The sequence below is a fragment of the Pseudorca crassidens genome, chromosome 16, assembly GCF_039906515.1.
Source record: "Pseudorca crassidens isolate mPseCra1 chromosome 16, mPseCra1.hap1, whole genome shotgun sequence".
NCBI classification, from domain to species: Eukaryota; Metazoa; Chordata; class Mammalia; order Artiodactyla; family Delphinidae; genus Pseudorca; species Pseudorca crassidens.
The window spans coordinates 7,679,023-7,704,699 of NC_090311.1; the positions used below are offsets into that span (position 1 = coordinate 7,679,023).

Consider the following 25,677-nt stretch of genomic DNA (forward strand, 5'->3'; position numbering starts at 1 on the left):
CTGGGTCACTTTCTTCTTTTCAATTTAACAGCGTGACGAGGAATGTTCATGTCACTGAATTTCTGCATGCGTCCGGATTGTTTTCTTCAGATAAAAATTCTAGAAGTGAAATTGCCTGATGAAGTGTTCAGATCCGTTTTCAGAAAGGTTGTGTGTGAAGGGCTCTGGGCATGCCCCTGCTCCCCCCACCCCACCGCAGTGCCCCCAGAACTGGTTGTTAGCAAGCTCGTCCTCTTTGCCAATTTGCAGATGAATAACTGCACCTCGCTTTTTCTTTATTAACATGGTGTTCACCGGCCAGGGGTATTTCTTCATACGTTATCCTTGTCCTTGTCCAGGTCGGGGAAGCGGCCGGGACTTGGGTGGTCTTCTGCTGCCCGGCGGGCCCACCAGCAGATAGCCCCAGGGGCCTGGGCCTGGCTGGCTGGGGCGTGCGGGCCTTCGGTTCCAGGAACGTGACCCTGAGTGACGTGTGTGTCTGTCTCCCCCACAGAACTGTCAGACCTTCAGCAGCCTCAGCTGCCTGAGCGCGGGGACGGAGGACCGTGGCCCTCACAGCCCCTTCGCCCTCCACGTCAGCAGCACCAGGTCCTGGACCGCCTTGCTCTCGGCCTCCGGCACGGGGGGCAGGACCCCCGCCGGGACCCCGATCCCCGAGCCTCTGCCCCCGTCCCTGGACGACCACCCCGCCTGCCAGGAGGAGCCGTGCTGCGAGGAGGCGGGTGGCTGCGCCCTCGGCGAGGGCTGTGGTGGGCGTGGGGAGCCGGGCACGGCCTGGCGGGACCACGGGGCTGTCTGCAATAGCCCCTGCTCCCTGGACGGCGAGCTGGACATTGAGCAGATAGAGAACAACTGAGAGGCCCCGGCTGGCGGCGGGGCGGGCAGGGCAGGGGGTGCGCTAGAATCCATAGGCCTCCTGCCACCTCTCCCCCCACCCCTCTCCCGCCGGGCGCCTGGCCGGGCCCGCGGTGCAGGGTCTCAGCCTTTCACCAGCACCGCACCCACGCTCCGTGGAGCTACCACGGCCGGGAGAGAAGCTTCTTGGTTTCGGTCTCCTTCCCCCTCTTTCCTGTGGGATGTCGGCGCAAGCGTCCCACCGTCCCCGCTGGGCAGTCCCGTGGCGCTGCGGCAGGGCTGGCCCGTTCTGTGTGCTTCCGCCCGGGCTCGGGTCCCTCCTCTGGGGTCACGGCCCTTCTCGGCCTCCTGCTCAGGTTCAGTGGGGGGGGAGCTGGCCCACAGCGCCCTCCCTCCCTCAGTCGTATTCCGTGCCTTCTCTCCCAGGCCTCCCACCTGGGGCCTGGGCGGGGTCGGGAGACGCTTCCTTCCGTGGTGACACCAGAACCGTTTAGCCTTAATGCCAAGTGCGGGGCACAGCAGCCCTGGGCTGCCGGGCGGCCTCCACATCTGGACTCTCAGGGTCCAGGGAACAACTCGGGGCGCTCGTTAGAGGCCGTCTAGCTGGGGAGACGTTTGGTGGCTCTGTTGGCCGCAAAGGCAGAGCCACGAGCCCCTCCTGCGGCGTGGACGGCCTGGCCCGGGCTCCTGCCGCTCTGGGGGCCGCTCTGGCAGGGTCGGCAGCTGGCAGCCACTCTCCGTGACCAACCTGTCATGGAGTGTCAGGCGAGTGGAGCGATGTCACCGTAAAAGGGCGACCTCTTGAAAACGTCCTCAGGAAGCAGGACTTCTGTGCAGGCGCACAGCCCCAGGCCCTGCGCTCGTTTCAGGACGGAGGGCGTCTGCTGGCCGCTCTGGGGCCCCGCAGCCTTCACGCGCAGGCTCGTTGTCGGTGGGCCAGGTGGGCCGGGGAGCAGAGGGTGGCGAGTGCCTCTCCCCGCCGCAGGCATAGAGCGAGACGCGCGCGTACCCTCCCCGGCTCCGGGCCCCCCCGTCCCCTGCCCCCCGGGGTTGCCGAGGCGCCCCACCCCGCGACGTCTCCCTCCCAGACAGCTCCTCTCCAGCCCCGCTTGCACACATGCCCCCTGGGCTCTGCTGCCTTGGAATCTGGCTTTTAGCAGCTTGGCGCCTTCCTCAGACGATAGCAGTTGGGTCGGCTTGTGAGCGAGTGGCTCTTTTTCCCGTGAGGCTAAACACATCTGTGCGTTCTCCGGAGCTCGCTGCCGCGACAGAGACTCTCTCGGAGTCACTTTGCCCCTGCTCATCTGTTCACGGGGATGCCTCACCGCTGCAGGTCGAGTACAAGTAGCTCTCACTTTCTTTCCACTGAGGAGAGAGACAATGTTTGGGAAACTTTACTTAAACCTTTACTTTCTTACATCAGAAGCGAGGGGGCTCAAGTTCTCATTTATACTTGGCTTTTCTTAAAAGTCAGCCATAAGATGCTTGCAGAAAATCCCAACTCCGTGGCCCCCCAAGATTGTGCTGAAAGCCTCAGGTTGTAGAGCGTAACGGGTGTGCGGGCGCTGGGTAGGTCCCTCCAAAGGCACGTTCCCCTGGGGAGTCGGACGAGGCAGCCGGCGGCTCTGGTGGGGAAGGACGTCTCACCTGACCCCTGCTTGGTGGCCCGTCGTCTTAGAGCTGATCCAGAGGAGGCTAGGGCAGCTGTTCGGTGGCGTCCAGCGACCAACGTATGAATTCACAGAGTACATGCTGGCGCCCCTCGGCCTCAGAAAGCCTGGGGTGGGAGGTGTTGACACCTGGCCGCACCAAGAGTGGCCATAGGGGGCGCATGCAGGACAGCAGTCCTTCCCGGGGAAGGACAAGCAGGATCCCGCCTCCCTCACCCACCGACAGGGGCGAGACTCAGCCAGGATGGGCCTCTCCTCGGGGCCGGGAGGGAGGGCACATGGCGGTGGGTGGGTGTCACGGGCCTGTGGCACAGGTGACGCCCTTGGACCCTGCCAGTCACTTCCCCCCCTTCCCAGGCCTGGTGGCAGGGAAGGACAAGCAGTGGCCCCATCGTCCCCACCTCCCCGCAGGCTGGTCCTGTCAACCCAAAAGGCAGAAGGGATCCCAGCCCAAGGCAGGGTTTGGCCCTTTCCAGCCACCTCAGGCCTCTCTTGGCTGTTCTGCCCCAACCGAAGCTCCTCGCCAAAGCCCACGACAGCAGCAGGGAGGGGAGAGGATGGCCAGTGACCCCTCTCAGAGAAAGAGACGGCCTTCCAGTGGCTTCATGTCGGTCTTAATTGAAGGCAGCAGACCTCGTCTAGAAGGTGCTGCCACACCGCCAGAGGCCATCTGTGCTCTGCTCCTCTGGCACCGGGAATTTGGTCTTGGAGGGAGGCATCCTCTGACCCCAGCGGGCTGCCCCTGGGGGCAGCAGGCGGCCTGGTGGGCTCCCCGCAAGCCTCACTTCTGCTGGGGCCCTGCCTCTTGCAGCCCATGAACTCCTGCCTCTGAGGAAGTTCAGAGCCGGGAGGGAGGGCGGTGCCAGGCCGTCCGCCGGCCCCGGGGGCCCTGAAGGACTAGAACGGGGTCGTGGGTGGGGAGGGGGGGCTTCCTGTCCCGGGGCATCCCTGCTCACTCCAGAGGGAGCGCCTGCTAGAGCCGCTGGACTAACGGGCTGCTGCCTGTGAGGGCCGGGCCGGGGGCCAGGGCCACAGCCTCGCCGTTTACATTACCGCAAACCCTCTTGCCTTACGGTGGAGGCCGGGGTCCAGCCCAGGGCCCACAGGCAGACACGACATCCAGGCCACAGGAGAGCTCGTTCTGATCATGCATATGAATTTTCATTCTCAGAAAGCCTTACTTTTCAGCAAAATTTTTGTAGCAGAAAAGTCTTGTGAATTTGTACGCGGAAAGAAAATTTAAATAAAGGAGAAGTCCACCTTAGAAAAATAAACAAACCCAACATCCAAATGGGTCTCCAGGCAGGGTTGGCGTGTTCGTTTCCGCGCTCTGGCTGGCACTGCCGGGGCCCTCAGCGCAAGCCCTGGGTGCCCCACCGCAGGCTCAAGTCGCGTGTGCTCTGGCCTCGGGGCCGGTCACCCGAACGATGACCGCTTCAGGCCCCGCGGCCTGGGGCGCGAGCGGTACCCCGCCACCCCGGCGCTGGGGCGGCAGCCCGGCCAGGGCGGTGCCTCCGTGTAGGCAGTTGTGCCGCGTCTTGCCACGGCCACACAGTTGGCCCGACCCCTCCCACTGGTGCCAGAAAAAACCATTCCTCTTGAAAGAGAAAAAGATTAAAAAAAAAAAAAAGAAATCCCAGACCGCAGCGGAGATCTTGTAGCCTAGGTAGGATAGTCTGACCTTCTAGCATAGTCTCTTTGGCAAAGAAATTGTGTTTCAGTGCGGGGGTGGGCGATGCCCCGGGGCGCGGGGACGGCGAGTCGGCGGTTTCTCGGGCCGTGTGCGCTTTCCCAGCTGTACCTCGTGGGCACTGGGGAGCCTCAGGAAGTGTGGCGGCCAGGACGGGCAGTGTTGGGCCAGGCCCCTGCCCGGGGCGAAGCGCTGGGTGCAGAGGCGCTGGGTCTGTCCCCCACCTCCACCCACCGCAGCCTGTCCTCCGCACGGGCCGCGACTGTCTTGCACTAGAGCCGCTCTAGTCTCTCAGGAATTTGCTTGTTACTTTTACTGTGTAAATAAAGCTTCCTGGTTCAATACCCAGCTGCCGGGAGCCGGCTGTGTGCTTTCTGTTGGGTGTGGCAGATCGGAGGGTCCCCCCTCTGCCTTTGGGACCCTTCGCTCTGGACTGGCACGGGCAGAGCCTGGGCCCTTCTATCCCCTCCGAGCCGCAGGGTCAGGTCTGTAAGACGGGGAGAGTGGACATCTCAGAGCTGTCGAGAGGCTCAGGTGCAGGAGGCTGTGCGCGACCACGCTGGGGGTGCTGTGATCGCGGGGGCCCCCAGCACCGGGACGGTTCGTACCTGTGTGTTCCGGCTGGAGATGCCTGCCATGCGAGGCCACGCAGCAGCTGCTCCAGGATGCACTGCTGCAGGGCGCCTGGCCTGGAGCCCTGTGGGCCTGCGGGGCCCCCTGCCCACCAGGGCCACCAGGGAGGGGGCGGAGGCTGGGACCCCACGCTCCTCGGAGGGCAGCACGGCTCAGATCTGTGCTGCTCAGGCCGAGGGGTCGCCAGCACTCACAGCTCAGCTCAGAGTGGGCTCCAGGGCACACGGTCCCTGTGCCTGGCCCCCAAGTCAGGGACCCCCTCGCTAACCAAGCTCAGGAGACCAGGATGTTTGCAGCCTCGAGGACAGGCTTAGGGAGGCTTCTGTCATTTCTATAACCCAAGGTTGGCCCACATCATCTGACGGCAGAGGTTCTGCCTGGAGATCTGTTAGGTCCTGAGGGGATGCGCCCCTGGGAACGAGACACAAGAGCACCCCGTCCAGACTGTTATTGTTATCTCTTTAGCAGCCGTTCCTTCTTCAAACAAAATGGTCCATGAACGTCTAGTTTACGAAGCAGGTGAAGCAAGGCTGCTGTGGCAGAAGCTGGGGGTGTGAGGTGCAGCCTTGCAGCCCCAAAGCCCAGGGGCCCCGGGACCCAGCCTCGCGTCCCCCATGACTGGCAGGGGAGGCTTCCACAGAGTGGCCCCGGATGGACCTACAGCCCTAATAGCTCCTTGCCTGCCCCGCTCAGGTGACAACCCTGGCTGTGCTCGGGTCTGGACCTGGGGCTGGCGCCGGCCCTTCTGTCGGGCCATGGCCCGGGTGGAGCCTTATCTCCCTGGCTCAGCTCACCCAGTGGTGCCTCCCCTGTGGCAGGGGGAGGACACCGTCTTGGGCACAGGCTCTGGGGCTCACTGGGCAGCAGCTCAAATGCCCTGCCGTTGGGTCCAGCTGCAGGTCTCTGGGCCTGGCCCCGCTGTGGACCGCCGGCAGCTGACATGGGCCACCAGGACATACGCTGACTCCAGGCAGCCTCCTCATATGCAGACAGGGCTTGTAACACTCTCAGGGCTTAAATGAGAGAATCAACACTAAAAAAACCCCAGTACCACACTAGACAGACAGTCCAGTCCAGACTGTGATAAAACATTTATCTCCATGTGGAAAGAGGGGTGAAAGGAAATGTGTCCAGATACTAACAGTGGTCAGGCTCTGAGTGACCCGTGTGGCTCCTTTGTAAACTTTTCTGTTCATGTTCCTATAGTAACATATTGCTTTTATAATCTTATTTTAAAAAAATCAAAACTTAAGAAAAAATGAGATGATACAAAGTGTCCAGTTTGTTTCTCATCTAAAGCGGGACAGTTCTGAGCGGGAAGGCGGGACCTAGTAGATACTCAGGCTGGGTGGAGGTGGCACCGTGAGCGCCCAGCAGGCGCCCACGCGTGTCCCTCCCAGCGTCCCCACCCCTGTGCCCCTTCCTCCTGCCGCTGCCCGCCCGCTCCCCCGAGAGGCGCAGGCATGGCCCAGCGGGTAGGCCAGGCCTTTGCAGGGACCTCGTTCACCTGATCTGAGGAGGAGAGAAGCGCCGCAGCTGTCTGGGCCCCATGGTGGGCACACACCTGCCGGCGAGGACTCGGACCCCTCAGCCTGGCTCCCAGCTCCCGGCAGGGCAGCGAGAGGATGGTGTGGATGCCCTCCTGGTGCCATGCCCCTCTCCTCTCCCGTGCGAGTTTGGCTGGAGCCGCCATTGCCCTGCCCCAGGGTCAGCCTGGGACTTTCTTGGGACCCGGATCCAGCCAGGCCTGGATTTGGAAGCCTCGTAGATGATAAACTCCTGCTGGATTAACCCAGTTTGAATCGGGTTTTCACACAGGGCTGGTACCATGTGGACGCTTGAGTTGGGAGATCTGGGGGTAGGTGAGGCCCTTGTGCCCCCGTCCTGCCCTCTCCTTTGCCCCACCCGTCCCTCCCCCTTCCAGCAGCTCTGCTGGGTGGCCCGAGAGCCTGGAGTGTCTGCTGGCCCTGTGGCAGATCTGGGGCGCATCTCCTGACCACAGACAGGTCCTCAGGCCACTGCCAGCTCTGAACTCCAGCCCTACCTGTGGCCTGTGGCTCCGTCTATCTCTGGCCCGAGAACTGTCCTGCTTGGGGGGTGGGGAAGGAGGGTGGGCATCAGGCCAGGGCCCGACAGCTGGAAGGACCCAGGGGTGAGGCAGGTCATCCTCACTTCTGGGCAGCCCCCGGCGCCGCAGCAGGAGAGGGGTCAGCATCCCCAGTGGGGCGACGGGGCACCCTGGCCTGGCCGGGCCTGGTCCCCGGCAGGGCTCAGGGAAGGATAGGATAGCTGAGGTTCGGGGGTACATGGCGTCCCCAGAGTAGGGCTGGACCTCAATCCCGAGGCACATTTCATCTCCACTGGGAGGATGCCAAGGTGCTCCTCGCCTGGAAAGACAGCCACCGGGACCACCGCAGGTCATCCCCTGTGGAGGGATCGTGGAAGGGACTAGAAAGGGCATGGGATGCAGGGTCAGACCTTGATTTGAGCCTCGGCTCTATCCTTGCCAGCCGTCAGCCCGTAGGCAAGTCAGTTTCCCTGCACCTCAGTTTCCTTACCTGTAAAATGGGGAGATGACAGTGTCCACTTCACAGAACCCACAGCTCGGGGGGGCAGCGTGTTCTCCACCCAAAGCAGGGGTCTGCGCCTGCTGCCCCTGAGTCCCTCTCCGTCCTCACTCCTGGGCAGCAGCTCGCAAGGGGAGGCTCCACTTGTCCATGGAGAGCGGGACCCCCCCAGCCTCCTTCCTCCAGAACCATACTGCCCTGCCTGCAAGCCCCTGCTGAGGACAGCAGGCAAGGGCAGCCCACGAAAAAGGAAGAAAGAAAAGAGGGAACAAACCCAACAGAAGGCTGCAGGCCCGTCCCCGCACAGTCGCCTTCCGAGCCCTGGTGCCTGCTGCCCACACTGCGCTGGTCGCCTAACGAGCTGGAATTAGGGGACTCCGTCCAGGGGCAGGCCATCTGCATATCTGCCAGCTAACAGGCCAAACGCCCCTCCTCCCCTGCAAGCCAGCGACCCGAGCCTGGCCGGTGGCCTCATCTTGCTGAAGAGACTCAGCTACCACCGTTTCTTCCTAATCCTGATTTAATGGTGGCCGGCCTGGCGGGCAAGCCCTGGGGACCGCACAGACCCCCGCCGGCCCTGCTCCCGTGCTGGGGACTCAGGTTCAGGGCGAAGCGTTCTATCATCACCTGCCTTCGTTTAATGGAAATCCCGTGACGGAAGACTCACGACCTCTTTCACGAGGAGTCTCCCGAGATTTGTCAGTGGGTTCTGGATGGATTTGGGGAGAAACAGAGCATTCAAGTTATCTGTTCTGCTGATCGATGCTGAAACCTGAAACTTGGGCCGTGAGTGAATCTGGGAAGCCCGCGGCTCACTGCCCGCCACCTCGGGCTGCTGCGTGAGGGAAGGCCCACGCTTGCCCTGTGCACCTGGTCCCCGTGGGGCCTCAGTTTCCCCCTCTGTTAAACAAAGGGTTTGAGGCAGGCGAGGTGTCTCAGGGCCCTGGCCCCCTGACGTGCAGGGGCTCAAGTCCAGGGCAGGATCAGGGACGGTGCCTCCTCCCTGCCGCCCACCCCGCGCAGTCAGAGCCGGAGTCGCCGTGGGTCAGGGCAGAGAGTTGATTTAACCGTCAGTTTCCTGGGTGTGACACATTCACGTCTATCGAGTTCAGGCTCCAGAAGGTACCCTCCACCTGCCACCTGGATTCCAGAGCTTACAATTCTTGCTCGAAGGACGGCAGTCTTTAAAGTGCCCCTGGGAGCCGCTCCATTTGGGTTCCAGAGGTGACTTGGGATAGAAATGGCGGGCTGCATTGTTTGGGGGGTTCGTGGGGAGTGCTGAGCGGTCCCTCTGACACCAGGTGAGGGCAGGGGCCGCTGGGCAGTCCCGGGGAGGCTGGCTCGGCTCTGGCCGCAAGGACTCTGCTTGGGAGTCCCCGCTTTCTCCAGGCGCCTCCCTAAAACTCAAGGGCTGTTTGAAAAGAGGCAGGGGGCAAACGCCAGAGTCCGATTCGGTAGCGCATTGAAAGGTCTGGCCGACTGGAGAGAGAATGGGTTTGGGGATTCGACAGCTGTGCCCCACCTCTTGACTTCCACTAGGGAAGCACAGGGAGGGGCTGGGCCAGCAGGTGGGGATCAAACTTCACCCAGGAGGCTGGGAGGTGTGCCCGGAGAGGAGGAGGGAAGGGGGGTCGGCAGAAGGAGACGGAGGAGGGGCTGGTGGCTCAGGGGCAGGGCAGCCCAGAACTGCTTGGCTGGCACCCTCTCGCTTGCCCGTCCAGGCCAGGGGGCAGTGCCTCGGATGGTGTGGGCACAGGAGAGGGCGGCAGGAGGCTAGGGGCCCTCCCAGAGAGCCTGTCACTTGTCCGCGTGCTGCAGCAGCAGGTCCACAGCCTCCGCCAGGTTGTCCACATACCCATCAGCCTTTATTTCCGGGTGGTGCTCGTCACTGGGCCTGCAGAGAGCAGGACCATAGGTTAGTGGATCAGTAACCCCAAGGTGACCCCTGCGAAGCCACTGCCCCCCAGCATCTGGCACGGGCCCGGCCTTGCCCTCGGGAGACCTGCAGGCCCTTCTGTGCCCCATCGGGCAGGCTGGTCTTGGCCAACGGCTGTCCCTGTCCTCCCCACGCCCCAGGCCCGGCCGCCGCAACTCAAGAGCACACACACGTCCCTCCTGACTGTCCGTCCACCTAGACTCCTCCCTGTGCCCCTCCCGTTGGAAGCTTGCTCGGAGCCCCGTCGCGGTGACCACTGGCCCCTGCTCCGTCCGTGCTGCCAGCAGAAGGATCACACCTCTGAGAGCGGGGCCCTGAGTTCGGTCCTTCTCTGAGTTTCCTGCCCAAACCCCAGGGGGCTCATGTACCATCTGCTCAGCGCCCGCAGAGGCTGCTCCCACCCAGCAGAGGAAGGCTCCTGGCAAAGCTCCTCTCTGGCTGAGATTTGGGGGGCTAGAAGCTCCCAACGCCTTCATCCAGGCCCTGCTGGATTCCCTGAGGTCCCACTGGATGCTGAGGACAAGGGGAGCGAGACCACACGGCGCGTGTGGGTGCCTGTGGGGTCCGTGCAGCACCCAGGGGACCCCGTGTGGGTGCTCCATGGTGGGGGCTGCGGGCTGGGTCCTGAAGCAGAGCAGGGCTCCAGGTGGACACATGGAGGCGGAGGAGAACTGCAATGGGGCTGGGGCCCCGGCCACAGGAGGGAGGAGGGGCTCGGGCTGGGCTCCAGGCCACGTCCCCCAGAGTCTTGACAGTTGCGGGAGGAACTGGGACCTCATCCCGGGGGCCGGGGGCAGCCTGGAGGGCTGTGAACCGGAGCGTGGTGTCCTGGCGACAGGAAGGGCCGTCCCACTGCTCGCGGGCTGGAGCTCGGCGGGGTTAGGGGCCACTCCGACTACCCCAAGGTCTGACCCAAGCGCCCTGGGAAAGCACACGGCACCCTCCCAGCACCGGGCCCTCACCTCGGAAGCCCCCACCCTGGCCTGGAAGGAAGTGGTTGAAGTTGGCTCTGACACCATCATTAAAGTCAAGTTGCCCCTTTGAAGGGTTTGGCATCTATGAAGCACGTGACCCTAAAATGCTGTCCTGGGCAACGGCACCTTTTCTTTTACAGCCCAGGAGCCTAGAGGCCCCCTCCCCAGGGGCTGCTGAGGCCTGGGACCTGGGCAGGGGTGTAGGGGGAGGGAAGTGCGGACACTCCTTATGACTGAGGAGGGCCCACCTTTGACTCTGCACGGTCCCCCTTCCTGCTGTAGTCCTCAGGCACGGCCCTCCCACGTCTCCCATCATTTTCTCCTTCCATCCTCGGGGAGGAGGCAGGTGCCCCCCTCTGACAGTTGGGGAAATGGGGGCTCAGCGAGGTTCAGAGACTTGCTCGAGGCCATGCCGCAGGGAGAGCAGAGCCGGGCATCTGACCCGGTTCCTCTGATTCCCAGCGGTACTCTGGGCGCCAGAGCCTCCAAGGGCATGCGCTGCCACTGGGCACTCCCACCCCCCCAAGAAGGTCACAGTGGGCAGCGCCCACTCCACACAGAGGCCACCTACAGATGCCAGGGCCGGCAGGCATCGCTCCTCTGGTCTTCTCGAGCGGGGCCACCCTGCGGCTCAGGGATCGACACACTCACAGACAGGTGCCGCGGAGGGTACACGACTCCACCAGAGGTGAGGCCCCAAACATGAGCCTTGGGGACAAGACAAGGGGACGAGTGCACAGGGACCCTCACCACCACCCACAGGATCAGCAGCTCTCTCGTGGCAGTGGAGGTACTTTAAGGGATCACTATTTCATTCTTGCCAGATCCAGACAGTCTACAGTGAACGTGGGAATTAAGACCCACGTTATTCTGCATCAGTGCTGAAACACTCACTTGTTCATAGCGTAAGGTTGTATGTGGCACACACTCTGGAAAACCATGTGGGGACCTACTTGTGACACACAGTTCCACTCCTAGGTGTGCAACACAGCAAAAGCGCATCGACATGTTCACCAAAGACACGTACTAGAATGTTCCGAGCAGCTTCAGTCGCAATAGCAAAAAGGCAGACACTGCACAAATATCCATCAGCGGGAGAACAGAGGGACAGAGGGTGGTACGTGCACACGTCAGAGCAGCACAGGACAACACCACCCGCAGTGAATCACCCGCCACACGCTGCAGCATCTACCCACCCCCCCCCCACAGACGTCACGACGGGCAGGAGAACCAGGCGCGAAGACCCCAAACCAGACCACCTGTTTGTATCAGGTTCGGGAATGGGTACAACCAGCCTCCCGTGCAGAGGCCAGAAGATGGTTCCCTCCTGGGGGAACGGGGTGGGGGTGCTGGCAGTGTTCTAGGTCTTGACCTGGGTGGTGGTTACAGGGGTGGCACATGGCGGAAAATGCATTCTTCATTTTCAGTGCACTTTCTATGCACATAAACATGCATATGTAACACGCTTGAGGTAGATGTTATACCTCGAAAATTTAATTAAAAAGGTCGCATACAATCTCACATATATAAGGTGTCTATCTCCCATCACTGCGGCTATTCTCTATGGCCTATGGGTCACATTCCTCCGGCAGCCTGTTTTCGTACAACCCTTGAGCTCAGAATGGTTTTCATATTTTTAAAACTTTGTAAAAAGAAGAAAATGTGCGACAGAGACCACAGGTGGCCTGCGAGCCTCAACCAGCTGCCTCTTGGGCCTCTGCAACAAAGGCTTGGGGAGCCCTGGTCCCGGCTGTCCACCCTCCGTGGGCCCCTTCCTTTCGGTCCTCCCCGCGGCGGGCGCTCACGGCCTCCCGGCCACCCAGGTGCTCTGTGGACAGCCCTTCCTGCGGGAGGGTCTTCCTCCTTGGGAACCCAGGCCTTCCTGGTGTGCAGACAACTCCTCCCCTGTACAGACTGATGGGTGCCCCCTCCCTCGGGTCCTTCCGAAGCAGGTGGGGGAGGGGATAATTCTCTGGGCGGCTCCACCTGAGAGGGGCCGGCCTGGCCCAGGGCACAGCGAGCTGGGCTGGCAGGTGGGCAGGAGGCGCCCTCTGAGAAATGGAGACGGAGCACCTGAATGGGCAGTAAACCCACCCCTGGCAAACCATCTCTCTGCCTCAGTTTGCTCATCTGTGCCCTGAGCGTAACAGGCTCCACCCCTCACCCACCTGGCGACCTTGGGTGAGCGCGCACGCCTCCACGCCGCGGCGTCCCTGTCTCTAGATGAAGGTAACCCCGGGAGAAGCGCGGGAGACACGCGAGGCTGGAGGGGCCCCGCAGGCCTCGTGCGGGCGTTCACGGTGATCACAACCCGTGAGGACGCAGTCAGCCGTCAGGCAGGGAGTCTGGCCAGGACCCGGCCTTGGGCCCTGCCCTGGGCGCACAGGCTGCTGGGGCGACAGACAGAGGGACACGCGGATCCACATCAGCACCCGAGGCGCAGGGAGGACAGTGAGTTTGGGGGCTGGGGGTGGGGGGGGCGAGTGTAACCACAGGCACTGCCAGCAGGAGGGGCAGGGAGGCCGGGACCCTAGGGGACGTCCCAGTGGCGGTACCAGCGCCCTGGCCCCCTGGCCCATGGCCTTGCCTCGTGCTGGCCTGTGTGCGTGAGGCTGCAGCCCTGCATGGCCCGGGGTGCGCCCTTATGGGTCTCCCTCAGCTGCCCCTGGGGCTGGAGGGCAGCCCCGAGGCCTGGCTCCCCGACAGGGCAGTGCCCCAGCCACCACTCAGGAGGGGGTTGTCAGGGGAGGGGGACATCTTCAGGCTGCACCTTCCCAGGCGCTGACACCCCTTGTCCCCACTCTGTGCCCCCTCCCACCAGTTCCCATCAGATTCCTGACTTTTCTCTCCTCGACAGTGAGGCCAGTGGCTGCTCAAAGAACCGGAACTTCTCCCAGCAACCCCCCCCCCCCCGCAACCCCGATTCGTCATCCCCGTCATCCCCTGGGCGGCTGGCCCAGGACTGTCCTCCTCAGACCTTCACTGGCCCCTGGGCCAGGTTTACTGTCCAGTCAAACGAACTCCACCCCAAGAGGGAAAAAAAAATCCGCCCATAAAATATGCTTCATAGGGCTTCCCTGGTGGCACAAGTGGTTGGGAGTCCACCTGCCGAGGCAGGGGACACAGGTTTGTGCCCCGGTCCAGGAGGATCCCACATGCCACAGAGCAGCTGGGCCCGTGAGCCATGGCTGCTGAGCCTGCGTGTCCGGAGCCTGTGCTCTGCAACGGGAGAGGCCACAACAGTGAGAGGCCCGCGTACAGCAAAAAAAAGAAAAAGAAAAAGAAGATGCTTCATAATGAGATTCAAGGCGGCCCCAGCGAACGGTACCAAGCCGAATGGGTACGTGGCTAATTAGGTTTAATTACATATCATTTAAATTCAAGAATCCATTAAAAGAAAGGATTGCATTAGCAGCCGGCCGCTGTTTGCCAACAGAGGAAATCGTGGACTTTCATGTCTTAATTACGTGATACTGCTGTGGGCTGTGGCTCTCAGGGAGCCGGGGTACATGGAGGGGACTCATCCTGGGCCCGCCCCCCTCGAAGCCCCCGAGACAGCTATGCATGGCCTAACTGGGCAGGAGAGGCCTCCACTGCACGCTGGCCAGTGACCTGCAACCCATGGGGCCTCAAAGATGTCACACTACAGAAGCTGAACCAAGAAACCCAGCAAGCACATGCCCTTTGGCAGTGGGAACAGAAACAGAGGGTAATGGACAAAGGGGCCAAGAGACGCCCCTGGCTTTGAGCAGGCCCTGCCAGGACAGGGCTGCACGCGTGGGGAAGGAAGGGGAGAGGCGGGCACGGCTGGGCCGGGAGGGCTGAGACGGGAGCGGGGAAGAGACAGACAGGCAGACAGAGGACACAGAGAGACACACACACTCAGGAAGAGAGACGGAGGGAGGGAGGGAAGAGAGAGGGTCAGACAGGCAGACAGAGGGGGAGAAAACAGAGCAGCAGAGGAAAGAAGGTGGGAGAGAGCAGGGGACAGAGAGACACACGGAGGGAGAGGAGCAGAGAGAGGGATGGAGGGAAGGAAGCGAGATACAGAAACAGAAAGGAGAAAGTGGGCACATAAAGATGGGGAGCAGAGAGCGGGCTGTGCCCTGATCGCCCCTCCGCCCCACTGGGACTTAGGAGAAGCCCCCTCTCCCTGCACCCACAGGCTCAGCTGAGGCTTGGCCGGGGCCCCCATGGGGTTCACGGCTGCGCCTCTCCTGCCCAAGGCCCACACAGGGTGGGCTCCCTGCTCTGTCCCCAGCCAGCTGTCTCTTCACTTCCCTGAGCCTCATTTTCCCCATCTGTAAGGTGGGCACATGGCCTGGCTCTCAGGGTCACTCTGAGAATGAAGCAGCTGGCACCTCGCCTGCACGTGCCAGCCCTCGAGCTGACGCCAGGCTCGGCCTCCTGCCCTCGGCCCTCCCAGGGCTCACTGTCCAGCCCCACACAGTCGTGACCAGGGCTGGGAAGGGAAGAAAAAGGTGCAGGGTCTGAGGGAATTTATGGGGGGATGTGCGGGGGTCAGGGAAGCTTCTGGAAAAGGGGGCATGAGGCTGGATCCCTGCCCCCGCCATCCATTTGAACATGGCCCTCAGGTCCCTCCCCGAAGTTGGAGGCAGAGGCAGGTTCCCTGGGTGCTTGCATGGCTGAGGGGCAGCAGGTGCCTCTGCTCTCCTGGGCTCCTGTGTGTGGGCAGTGTCCAGGTGTCTCCGGCCGAGTCTGAGCCTGGGGACCTGTGTGGATCCTCCCCGTCTTGTCAACAGCTCCCACCTCTCCCTGTGTAAACTCTGCTGCGGCTCCCTATCACCCATGTCACAGCCCAGCTCCTCAGCAGAGCAGACAAATCCGTCCCAACTGGGTGTCCTCCCAGTCACCCAGTGTCCAGGGCCCACTGCTCTTCAGACATTCCACGCTCTCCCACACCTCTGTCCACGCTACGTCCTGGAATGGCATGACCACTAGGGCCTGCTCCACCTGCAAACTCCTATTCATCCTTCAAAGCCTCACCCACTTGTTCCCATCTCCAACTCTATGCTCCGTGGCGAGCTGCTCTCTTTTCTGAGCACCCAGAACTTGCCTGCCCCCGCCAAACCCTCATACCATTCTGGCTGGGCACCAACTGACCTGGGCTGCCTAGAGGGAGGGGCCAGGCTTCCTGCACCAGTGGCTACCCACACAGGCCTGGCCCACACAGGCACCCAGGAAGTGTCTGCCAACCAGTAAATGAACAAAGGCCCCCACCCAGCAGGGCGCCGCCTGTCATTAGTTATTCCGCCCCCTCACGCCCCTTGAGCCGGGGGAAGGAGGGAATGACAGAGGCAGAGAACAAGGCCAATCTGTGTCAGCCTGGACAGCCTCACAGGGACGATCTTTGTACCAGCCCAAGGAAAATGGCAGCTGGACGCCCAGCAAGGACCGTCTCCGTGCCCACCTGGTTCCGCCGACCGAGGGGACAGAGGTGCAGCCTCTCCCCGTGAAGTTCTCGAGGAGACAGCGCCGCCCACCACCAGCTCCCCACCTGGTGTGCTCCAGGGCAGGGCAGGGCCGGGCAGGGGCTCCTGAGACCAGAGGCCACGGCACTGCCCGCACAGGGAGGGGCATGCGGCCTTGTCCCAACTGTTATCCAAGGGCCGGCCACACCCCTGGTGGCTGAGGGCCGGGCACTGGGGCGGGCTGGCCACGTGGATTCAGGGAACCGGGCCGTGGCTCTGGGAGGGTGACGCCACTGAGACTGACGCCAACTCCGGGCTGTGCTGACGAAGTTGGAGGAAAAGGACAGAGGGCTTGGATTCACATGGGGCCGGAGGTGACCTCAGCTGGGCCGAGGGCATCTTGCCATCTGAGCCCCAGGAGTCCCAGAGCCAGGGCCAGGGTGCTTGTTTCTAAGACGGTACAGGCCAGAGCATGGCCTCCGGCAAACGCCCGGGGGAGGGTGCCTGGGATCTGCCGCCTCCCGCCCTCATCCACGCTTTTCTGAAGGCTGATAATGGGATTCCTGCCACCAGCCGTGGCCCAAACATGAGACCTGTGGCACGGGGCTTCCTGCCGTCCACCTGCTGGCCCAGGACGCTCACCGTCAAGACGGCAGCTTGCTGGGACCCAATGGGGTAGCCAGCGATCCCCGGCCTGAGCTGGCTGCTGGCAGGTGCCACCTCGCAGTGGGGTGGCCAGGAGGGTGCTCACTGCCACAGATTTCAGAGGCGGAGCAGGGCGGGCGGGGCAGGCCCAGGCCTGGGCAGACACCCCGGGCACCTCCGGGAACCGCTGTGCCTGCTGCTGACGCAGAAACCTACGCAGGACCTGCTCCCCGCGGAGCCACGTCCCATTCTGCCAAGGTCCGCCGAGCCCTGCTTCGCGAGGGGACTCTGACCCATCCCTGCTTGCAGGGAGGCCACCCCGGAGACGAGGACCCAGGCCCTGTGCCGTCCTGCCTGGACCGGTCATCAGCTCCAGCCTCAGATCCCTGTCCTCCAGAAACCCGCTCAGGCCTCAGGCCTGTGTCCCCCAGCCCCACCCACCAGACCCTCGGCTCCCACCACCCACCCTCAGACCACGTGCCTGGGCCCAGACTCGGCCCAACACCTGGTACAGGCCAGCCCGGAGCCCCCGAGCCCCACCTGGGGACCCTGCAGCCCGGGGGCCCCTCCTGCCACTGATGGGCGAGGCCTGCCCTCCCCCCGCCCAACCGGCTCACGCAGACGCGCACTTCTTGGGATGCTTTAAAATCAGAGGGGGACAAATCCTGAGAGAAAAACCCAGGCCTAGGACAGTCCTCGCCTCGGGCCCCTCAGGACCACGGCTCCCTGGCCTGGAAAGGGGATGGGGACACGCTTCTGTCGCCTGGGATCCCCCTTGAGGTCAGAGCTCTGCCAGGGGAGGTGGCCGCGCCCCAGAGCTCCCTTTCCTGGCGGGCGCCTGGGCCTCTCCCGTCCGTCTGCCTGTCTGCTCATCTGTAACGGGCAGGGGTGGGGAAGGGGGAGAGGTAAGCTTCCCCCAGAGCACCCCCTCCCCCTGGGAGTCTTTGTGCAAATGAGAAAGAGGTGTGCCCTGGTGAGCCGGGCCCCTCACGGAAGTAACAGTGGACATCAGCCCGGGAGGCGACAGGGCATCGCAGGTTGGCTGCCTCCCCCTCCCCCTCCCTCCAGCCTCTGATGGGAGGGGGATCTAAAGATGGGGGAGGGTTCCTGTGCCCCCACCTGGGAGACACACTCTCCTTGCAAGTGCACGTGGGGCCTGGGGTGGGCCAGGGGTGCTACCCAGAGAGAGGGGAGGCCCACGTCTGTGTGTTCCACCTCGCAGCCTGGGCGGTCCCGGGATGCCCCTTTCCTTCAGGCAGGTGGCGCCCCAGAGCCCAGAAGCCCACCCTGGCTGACCCATCGTCCAGCTGGGAAGGACCAGGAGTCTCTCCCACCAGGAGGAGGCACCTGCTGGACCAGTCCCAGAGGCTCTGAGCCCTGGTGTGCAACCCGAGGCAGGGGAAGGAACCTGCCACAGACTGGAGGTCCCACCCAGCCAGCAGGCAGGCTCTGGGATGCGGGCAGAGTTCACCTGGCTTGGGGGATGGGTGAGCCACAGACACTGCACCAGAAGCACTAGGGGGACATGGGCACTGGCCCCCACAGCTGCTGAGGGAGGGCTTTGAGGAGCATTTCCCACGTACCCTGCACAACGCCCCATGATGGGCACCATGACCGGCCTGTTCTAGAGGTGATGACACAGACCCAAGAGGGGGAGAAACTTGCCCAAAGTCCCACAGGCGGTAAATGGCAGCGCTGGGACTTCAATCCTCTGCGTCTGGATTTAAATCCGGGCTCATTTTAGGGATTCTCCCCTTGGCACGCAGGACATATTCTGCATCTGGGAATCACTGATGTTCTGGTCAACCTCTGGCCAGGCCGAGAGCCCTGCGGGCAGGGGTGCACCTTGCCTTTGGGTCAGCTCCAGGCCAGAGGCGGGCCCTTGCAAGTGTTTGCCAGCTCTGACTAACGCCCGGAGGACAGCGCGGTGTTTGTGAAAAACCAATGAGGAAAATGAAAGAGGAAATGAACGAGGAAACGGTCCACACTGGAGCTGCACAGCCTCCCGTGGCTGGGCGTGCCCGGGCAGAACGGCGGAGAAGCCAGAACTCCTTACCTGGGCCTCGGGGTCGCCAGCACCCAGCGCCAGGCCTGCTCCGGCCGGGAGCAGCCGGGCAGAGGGCAGTGGGGGCCTGAGCCCAGCGGGGAGGGATTTCACCGTGGACCCTGGCACCCGCCCTGGGGCCCCTCTGCCCGCAGGGAGGAAACGGGCCTGTTTACGGCGTGTTTCAGCCTGGCGGCACCTTGTTAACCAGAACTGACCGGACGCACCAGCTGCTTCCTGCACGGCTCTCACTGCCCATCGGCTGCAGGCACCTGAGGTGCCGAGAACAAAGGTGGGACACGCAGAGATGCGTGGGTGGTGCCGCACGGCCGCCCAGCAGCACGTCGGCGGACTCGAGAAACTCCCTCACACTGACAAACGAGGTCCCTTGAACCCCCAGCCCTGGCTGGAGCCCCCACCTCAGCCTTTGCCCAAGTCCTGTGCACAGTGAGGCCAGAGTCACAAACCGGCGGCCCCTGGACATGTGTGGTTGGGCCCACATAGTGTTTTTAAAGAACAGGAGCTGGAAATTTCGCTTCTTTTGAAAATCTGAAAGATACAGTAACAATGGGCCGGGATTCCGCAGGCAAAACTGAGCTGCTGCGGTGTGGCAGCCGCTCCCCTGAGCGAGGCAAGCGGCTTCTGGTTTACCACACTCCCAGCACTCTCTATTGCCTCCCTATTCTTAGACCAGGCCCAGTCAGTCCCCTACATTTCCTGCCTGCCCCCGCGGGCCTCTGAATTTGCTGCCCTGCACCGACCACTGGTTCTCTGGGACTCACTTCCCAAGGAACGAGTCACCTCCTCTAGGAAGCCTTTCCCCAGCCCTCACCTCGGTTAGGTGCCCATTCTGTGCTCCGTGCCACCTGTGTCGACCCCATCGGAGCATCTGACACTCTACTGTAGTTGTCTGGTTGCCTGTGTGACACTCCCTCCAGACTGTGAGCCCCCTGAGGTCAGGGGCATCCTGTGGTGGCCTTATGCTGGGAGCTGGCAGGGACAGGAACAGTCAGCCAACTGCCTGAGCAGACGAGCAAGTGGCCTCCTTCCTTCTGACCACCCGGGAGCTGTGTGGCATCACCAGGCATGCCCGAGCTGTCCTAGAAATCTAGGCGGGGGTGGGGCCAGTCCATCCCCATAGCCAAAGGGCAATGGGCAGAAAGGCGGGTGTCTGAGGCTCGGGGCCTGGAAGCCCCCGCCTGGCCTCACCATCCTGTTCCTGCCTATAGCCCAGGCCCCAGCCTGTGGGGCACATGCAGTCTGGATCCTCACCTCCCTGGGGAGGCCCCGCTGCCCAGCCCCCAAGAGCCGGAGCGCTCAGTCTGGGTAGCAGCGCCAGGCCACAGAGAACCTTCTGGAGAACCACTTACCAGAATGAAAAACGCCCTCTCCCCCAAACCCAGACACTTAGAAGCATGAAAATGTCAACACCCAGCCTGGGCCGGCCCTGTCCGTGGCCAGTGTAACTGAACCCTAAGAGGCACGCCTCCTCCCCACACCCCAGGCCTGCGGGGCTCTGCGTCTTCGCGCTAAGCAGGTTCCAGCGTCCGAGGACAGCGTCCTAAGCAGAGCGGCAGGTGCGGGTGTCGGAAGCAGAAGCGCGTGGAAGCTGGGGGCTGCACAAAACCAGCCGCAAGGGGTCTGAGGGGGTCTGGGCAGGGTGCCCGTCACCCTGCGGTTCCCCACCGTCACCAAGACTAAATGCAGTCTCCCTAACACGGCCCATGAACTGGCTCCAGAGCCCGCCAGCACCGCCCCCTTCGCCGCTCCCCACGACCCCCCGGCTCTTGTGTTCGTCCTGTCATGTTCCCCGAGCTGCCCGTGCCACTGCCTGGAACATCCTCTCACTCCCACTCCCCTCAGCAAGGCCCGACGCAGAAAGAACCAGCCCCACCATGGTCTCCAGGACCCATCCTACCCCCTGAATGAATGAACACCCCCATGGCCTCAGGGACGCTGGGAATCCAGTTGGGACCTTCCAGTGTCATGGGAAGAGCACCCCAAAGTGGGTGGCTCTGTCCATGGAGCAGACGTAGCTCCCTGGGAGGCAGGGAACCCCCAGGGCACCCCAGGTCAGGCCTGAGTGGTCAGCCATCACACACCCCCGTGGCTCCCACAGGCTGTCGAATAGCGAGGGCGGTTTCTCCCTTCTTCCCCCTTTCTCGTTCCCAGAAGGCATGTCGGGCCTGACCCCAGAGGTCCCTGATGACACCCACACCCGGGCCAGGGCGCGGGAAGGAGCGCTGCGGAGGGCGGTGGGCTGGCTGCTGGGCGTGGCGGGGATGCCTGACCAGGGGCTTGGACTGGGCTGGCCCTGACTGCTGTGTGACGTTGAGCAAACACTTGGAGACTTGAGTCTCCTGTCTGTAAGTGGGGCTGAAAAGACCCCCTCCCAGGGCTGTGGTGGAGACGCAGGGAGATGACGCATGGTGGGGCCCACCGCAGATGCGCGGCAGGCGCTGGACAGGGCTGGATGAAGAGCCCTCATGGGCCGCTCTGGCCAGAGGGGAGGGGCAGGGCCTCATCTGTGCATGGGAAGCTCACCTCGGGCTCGGTGTCTGGAGAGCGCGTACCACCTGCAGAGAAGGTCCTGAGGTCCTGAGGACCACGAATCTCAGGGAGGCCTTCCCCAAGGGACAGCCAGGCCGCCCGGGACAAGTGCTGTGCGCCTGCTCGGCGGGGGGAGGGGCGAGCCGGGCAGCGGGTGATGCGAGACCTGCAGAGACGCCGCATGGCTGGGCCCAGGGACTCTGGACTCCTCTGAGAGGGAAGGGGCAGCCTCTGGGGGACGCTGATCCAGCTGTGCCCCCAAGCCTGCCCTTACGGCCCGCTTCTCCAAGCTGACGGGCTGCTCTATTCACGATATTATTCATAACAGTGACAGTCACTGAGCGCCCCTCCCTCGGGGGCCTGGTGAGGGAACATACATGCTATAGCTGCTTTGGTTTGTGCAGCAGCCCAGGAGATAGGTGCCACTGCCCCCAACTTACAGCTGACAAAACAGAGGTTCAGAGAGGGTAAGTGGCCTGCCCGGGGTCACAGAGCAGGGCTGGCAGGCCTGTCTGCCTTCCCAACCTGTCCAAACCCCACCGGGAGCCAGAGGGCTGGGCTAGCAGGCGGCGGGCAGGGGTCCACCTAAAAAGCTCACTTAGGCAGAGGGACGGGCCTGCTGGGGGCTGGGCATCTGGCCTCGCAGCAGAGGAGCCCCTGACAGCTGTTCAGAATATTTTGATAAAAACATGTTGAACACCTGGTGTGTGTTTAGATTAAAACAAGCTGGCCCAGACCCTTTCGATGTGCTCTCCAACAGCCAAATCCCCCGAGAGGTCCACCTGCACCCCGACCCGGGCCCACAGGGGCACAGGGCGGGGCACTCTCCCCCGCCTCCTCTGCAAATGCCCCACATCCCCCTCCTCTGGAGGCTAGACCAGGTCAGGGAGACCCCGTGGTTAGCGCAGCCAGCCCTGGCCTGCACACCCAAGCTCTGGTTCTCACGAGGTGGCCCAGGAGAGAGGGAGGGCATGGAGAGGTGGTGCCCCTCCCAGTCCTGGGGATGGGGGGTTGGACCGTCCCACTCACTGGAGGCCTGGTGTCATCTCCACCAGGCGCAGACCTGGGTGTCCAGGCCGGGGGAGCTTGTGGACGACGGGGGTTCCTATACGTGGGGCACCATGCTGGTACCGCCCAAGCTGTCCTGGGAGGTGGCACCCATATACCACCCCCCCCCCCGATAGGTGAAGAAACCAAGGCTCAGGACGGGTGAGGAACTTGCCCAGAGCTCATGGCAGAGCAGGGCTTGCACCCAGAACCTCTGTCATCTCGGGAGGGACGTCTCCTAAGGCGATGGGCCAGGCCGCGCCGCCTGGTATGTTTGGGAACCAGCGTGTGGAGCTCTCATCCCATGGAACGTGCAGCCTGAGCTCCAAAGTGCAGTTTCATCAGCTCCATGGCTTCCCGGGGGCTCACGTGGGACTTCTGGTCTACCAGCCTTTACCTACTTTGCTACGCATGTGCCACTTAAGAAGGGTCAAAATCGGCACTTCACAAACCACGAGGTCCCGTGGCCACAGGGAGCTCAAAGGTGCTCAGTATCAAGAGCCACTGGGGATACGCAAGTTCCGAGCAGTACACCCCGCACCCCCACCCGCACGGCCAGAGGTACAGCACCGAGGGCTGGCAGGACATGAGCAACGGGAACTCTCACCACAGGGTGGCGGGGGCGTGTGAGAGGGTGCAGCGTTCCAGAAAACGTTTGGTAGATACAGCATCTCCTAATGCTAAACACATGAACACGCGTGACCCAGGGATTCCACCCTGGTATGTGTCTGAGAGAAGCGAGACCATGTCCACCAAGAGACGTGGACAGGAACGTTCCACCAGCTCTGTTCATAGTGACCCTGAACAAGAAACAACGCAAGTGTCCATCAATAGCAGAGTGAACAATAACTGTGATCCAGTCATACAATGAAACAACACACACCAACGAAAAAGACCAGGCTCCTGCAACGTCGAACGACATGGATGAAAAAGAGTTGGGCTTTTTTAATGGCCCAGGTAGCCTAGAAAAGCACACAGTGACGTTTAGGACAGTGCCAGAGGCCCAGGAGTTTGAACAACGACAACAACAAAAACGCAGCTTTGAGTTCCCTGGCAGCCAAAGCAAAGAGGGAAACTCTGTAGGTTACAGAGAAGCAGATGACTGTTCATGAGGGACAACCTTCCCAGCAGCACAGACCAGGAGGGCCTTGCCCCTGCCCATGTGAGGGTATGCATGGCTCATTCATGGCGAGGACCCGGCAGGGGGTCTCAGAAGCTCAGAAGGTGTTCTTCCCTTACGAGCAGACCTCGGGCCCTCTCACCCCAAGGCAGCTATTGCGTGGCTCCAGGACTGGCTTGACCCACTGCCCCGACTACCTAAGGTCTGGCTCAGTGGGTCGCTGGCTTATTCAGCCGAGGTTTTCCTAAACTAGCTCCCACTTGCTCCCAAGCTCCCGCCTGGACAGGCCAAGTTCAGAGAAGTCCCCTCTCCTCTTTGGACTTCAGATTCTCCACTCATAAACCCGGGGGCTTCAGCTGACCTTCCTGGCTCTCCTGCTCCCTCCTCCCATCTGGGGGTAGACGTTCCCACCTCAGGGGCCAGCAGGAGACCTAGGCGGACGCTGACCCAAGACAGATGGTATGCGGGGTAGGGATGGGGGCGGGGATGGGTGGGCCAGTGCAGCGCAGGCAGCGGCAAAGGTCCCAGGAACCAAGTGAAGTCTTAGAGCCTGTGTTTAACGAGCCCCACAGAGGGCTTTTACTGCTCAGTTCCAGTCCTGCACATCACAGGTCTCAGAGGGCGCCTGCAGGGTGGGGTGGCAGTCACTCCCTCCCTGACAGCCTGCTAGGCGCCCCCCTCCTTCACTCAGCCCCCCCGGGGCCCCTGCAGAAAAAGGACCCGCAGCCAGATCACTCAGGACCTGCTCCTGGTGTCAGCTGCCCCCTGGCACCTCTGCCTGGTCCCCACATGCAACTGAGCTCAGACCGTGGGCTCCTCCCGTGCAAAGGGAGGGAAAGAGACCCTCCCGGTCCCTCGGGGGTCAGCAGGGGCCACAGTGGGGCGGGCCTGGAGGGAGCACTTGGCACAGGGGCCCTGGGCTGGTGCAGCTGGGGTGCAAATCCCGCTGGAGCAGGTGACTTCCTCTTGTCCCCATGAGAAATGAACAGGACAGTGTGCACTGGTCGGGCTGGTGATGAAGTGACAGTGCTGATGGCTATCACAGACCAGAGGCCGGCAGTACAGAAAGGGCCAAATCGTCCCAAGTGGGCATCAGGAAGGCTTCCCAGGGGCTGCTCCCTGAGACTGACGCACCTGTTCACGAGGACTGTCCCCCCACGGCGGGGGGTCTCATCGGCAGCACCCCTGCCTCTGGGAAGCCTTCCCGACCCCTGCACGTGACTCTGCAGCAGCCGTGCGGCCTCTCCGTTTGCCAGGATGTACCACGCCTGGGGCGCAGACACACCCTGCTGTCCTCCTCCCCAGGGATGCAAACACTCGGTTGGAGGGTAAAGCGGCTGCAGATGTTAGGATCCATTAAAAGAATCAAGTTCTTCAGCCCCATTCCTGGAAATCTGTCCTAAAGACTTCATTCTAAAGAGACCTCATCCAGAGCCTGGCATGTGCAAGGTTTTCAACAAAAGTGAGCTGAAGGACAAAAGCTAAAAGCTATAGGTACAATAGAGATGCTCACGACAGCAAAGGAACCAGTCCAAACCAGTCCAACCACAGGGGAGTATGGTTTATCTGCTCCATAAAATAAGATGCGGCTATGAACAATGACCAGGGGGAGACAAGAGTTATACATGCACATGACCACGGCTACAGAAGCGGGCTGGCAGGAACCCAGAGGAGATAAACAGCGGTCTAAGCGAGGTGGGATAATGGGTAAGACCGTTGCTCCAAGTTCCCTTGGAGGCGGCAGTAAAGCTGTCTTAATAATGTACACAATAAAAGAAGCAAAGTTTCTAGTTTTGGTTTTGCCACCACGTCACCGGAGGTATTAAGGAGGCTGGAAAGTCAAGGTTATGCTCCAGCCCAGCCAGATAAACAAGAGGCGCAGCGGTCCCACCTTGGTCCCGCAGCTCACCAGCCGCGGGAGGGACAGCCCAGGCCAGCCCAGACCTTGGGGCCAGAGACCCAGCCGGGCATGGCAAATGCCATCTGCTCTGCAGAGCGCATCCGTTAATTACAGAGCACCCCCAGGTGAGCCGAGGTAACCTTGGGGCCGGTGGTACCTGCCACATCCAACGAATGCCACCTGGAGACCACCCAGGGCTGGCCTTCACCCCGTCCCCTCTGCCCACCTACCCACAGTGCCAGGTAGGCCTGGAGCCATTACCCGCGAGGGATAGAGAACACTGGGGGTCCACCCAGCACGTCCCTGGTGGTACCTCCTTCAGGTCCACCTGGACAAGGCTTCGCATCTCAGCCCCTGGAGAGGGGGACACAGGAGTGGCGGTTTGCTTCGGGCCACCTGGCCAGCACATGGTGGGGCTGGGACTCCAATGCTGGCATCTTCCCTGTACCCACCGGCTGGAACAAGCCCCAAACACGGTAAACGAGCCCCCAAACCCAGGAGCTGGAGGGACTTTAGGGTACAACCCCTCATTTCTCAGGTGAGAAAACTGAGGCCCAGGGAGGGCAGATGCTGGCCCAAGGCAGCCCAGGGAGGCTGCACAGAGATGGGACGAG

General features: G+C 62.3%; 2 protein-coding genes across 2 annotated transcripts in view; one reads left to right on the forward strand and one right to left on the reverse strand.

The window, feature by feature from the left end:
- FAM53B (family with sequence similarity 53 member B) overlaps window positions 1-4,563 on the forward strand; it is a 76,826-nt gene extending 72,263 nt beyond the window's left edge. Inside the window, exon 4 of the mRNA XM_067709107.1 lies at window positions 494-4,563. Within this exon, the coding sequence (XP_067565208.1) occupies window positions 494-856 (363 nt within the window). The 3' untranslated portion in view covers window positions 857-4,563. The remainder of the gene's footprint in view (window positions 1-493) is intronic.
- Window positions 4,564-8,460: 3,897 nt separating this feature from the next.
- LHPP (phospholysine phosphohistidine inorganic pyrophosphate phosphatase) overlaps window positions 8,461-25,677 on the reverse strand; it is a 134,639-nt gene continuing 117,422 nt past the window's right edge. The window contains exon 7 of the mRNA XM_067709115.1: window positions 8,461-9,309. Within this exon, the coding sequence (XP_067565216.1) occupies window positions 9,213-9,309 (97 nt within the window). The 3' untranslated portion in view covers window positions 8,461-9,212. The remainder of the gene's footprint in view (window positions 9,310-25,677) is intronic.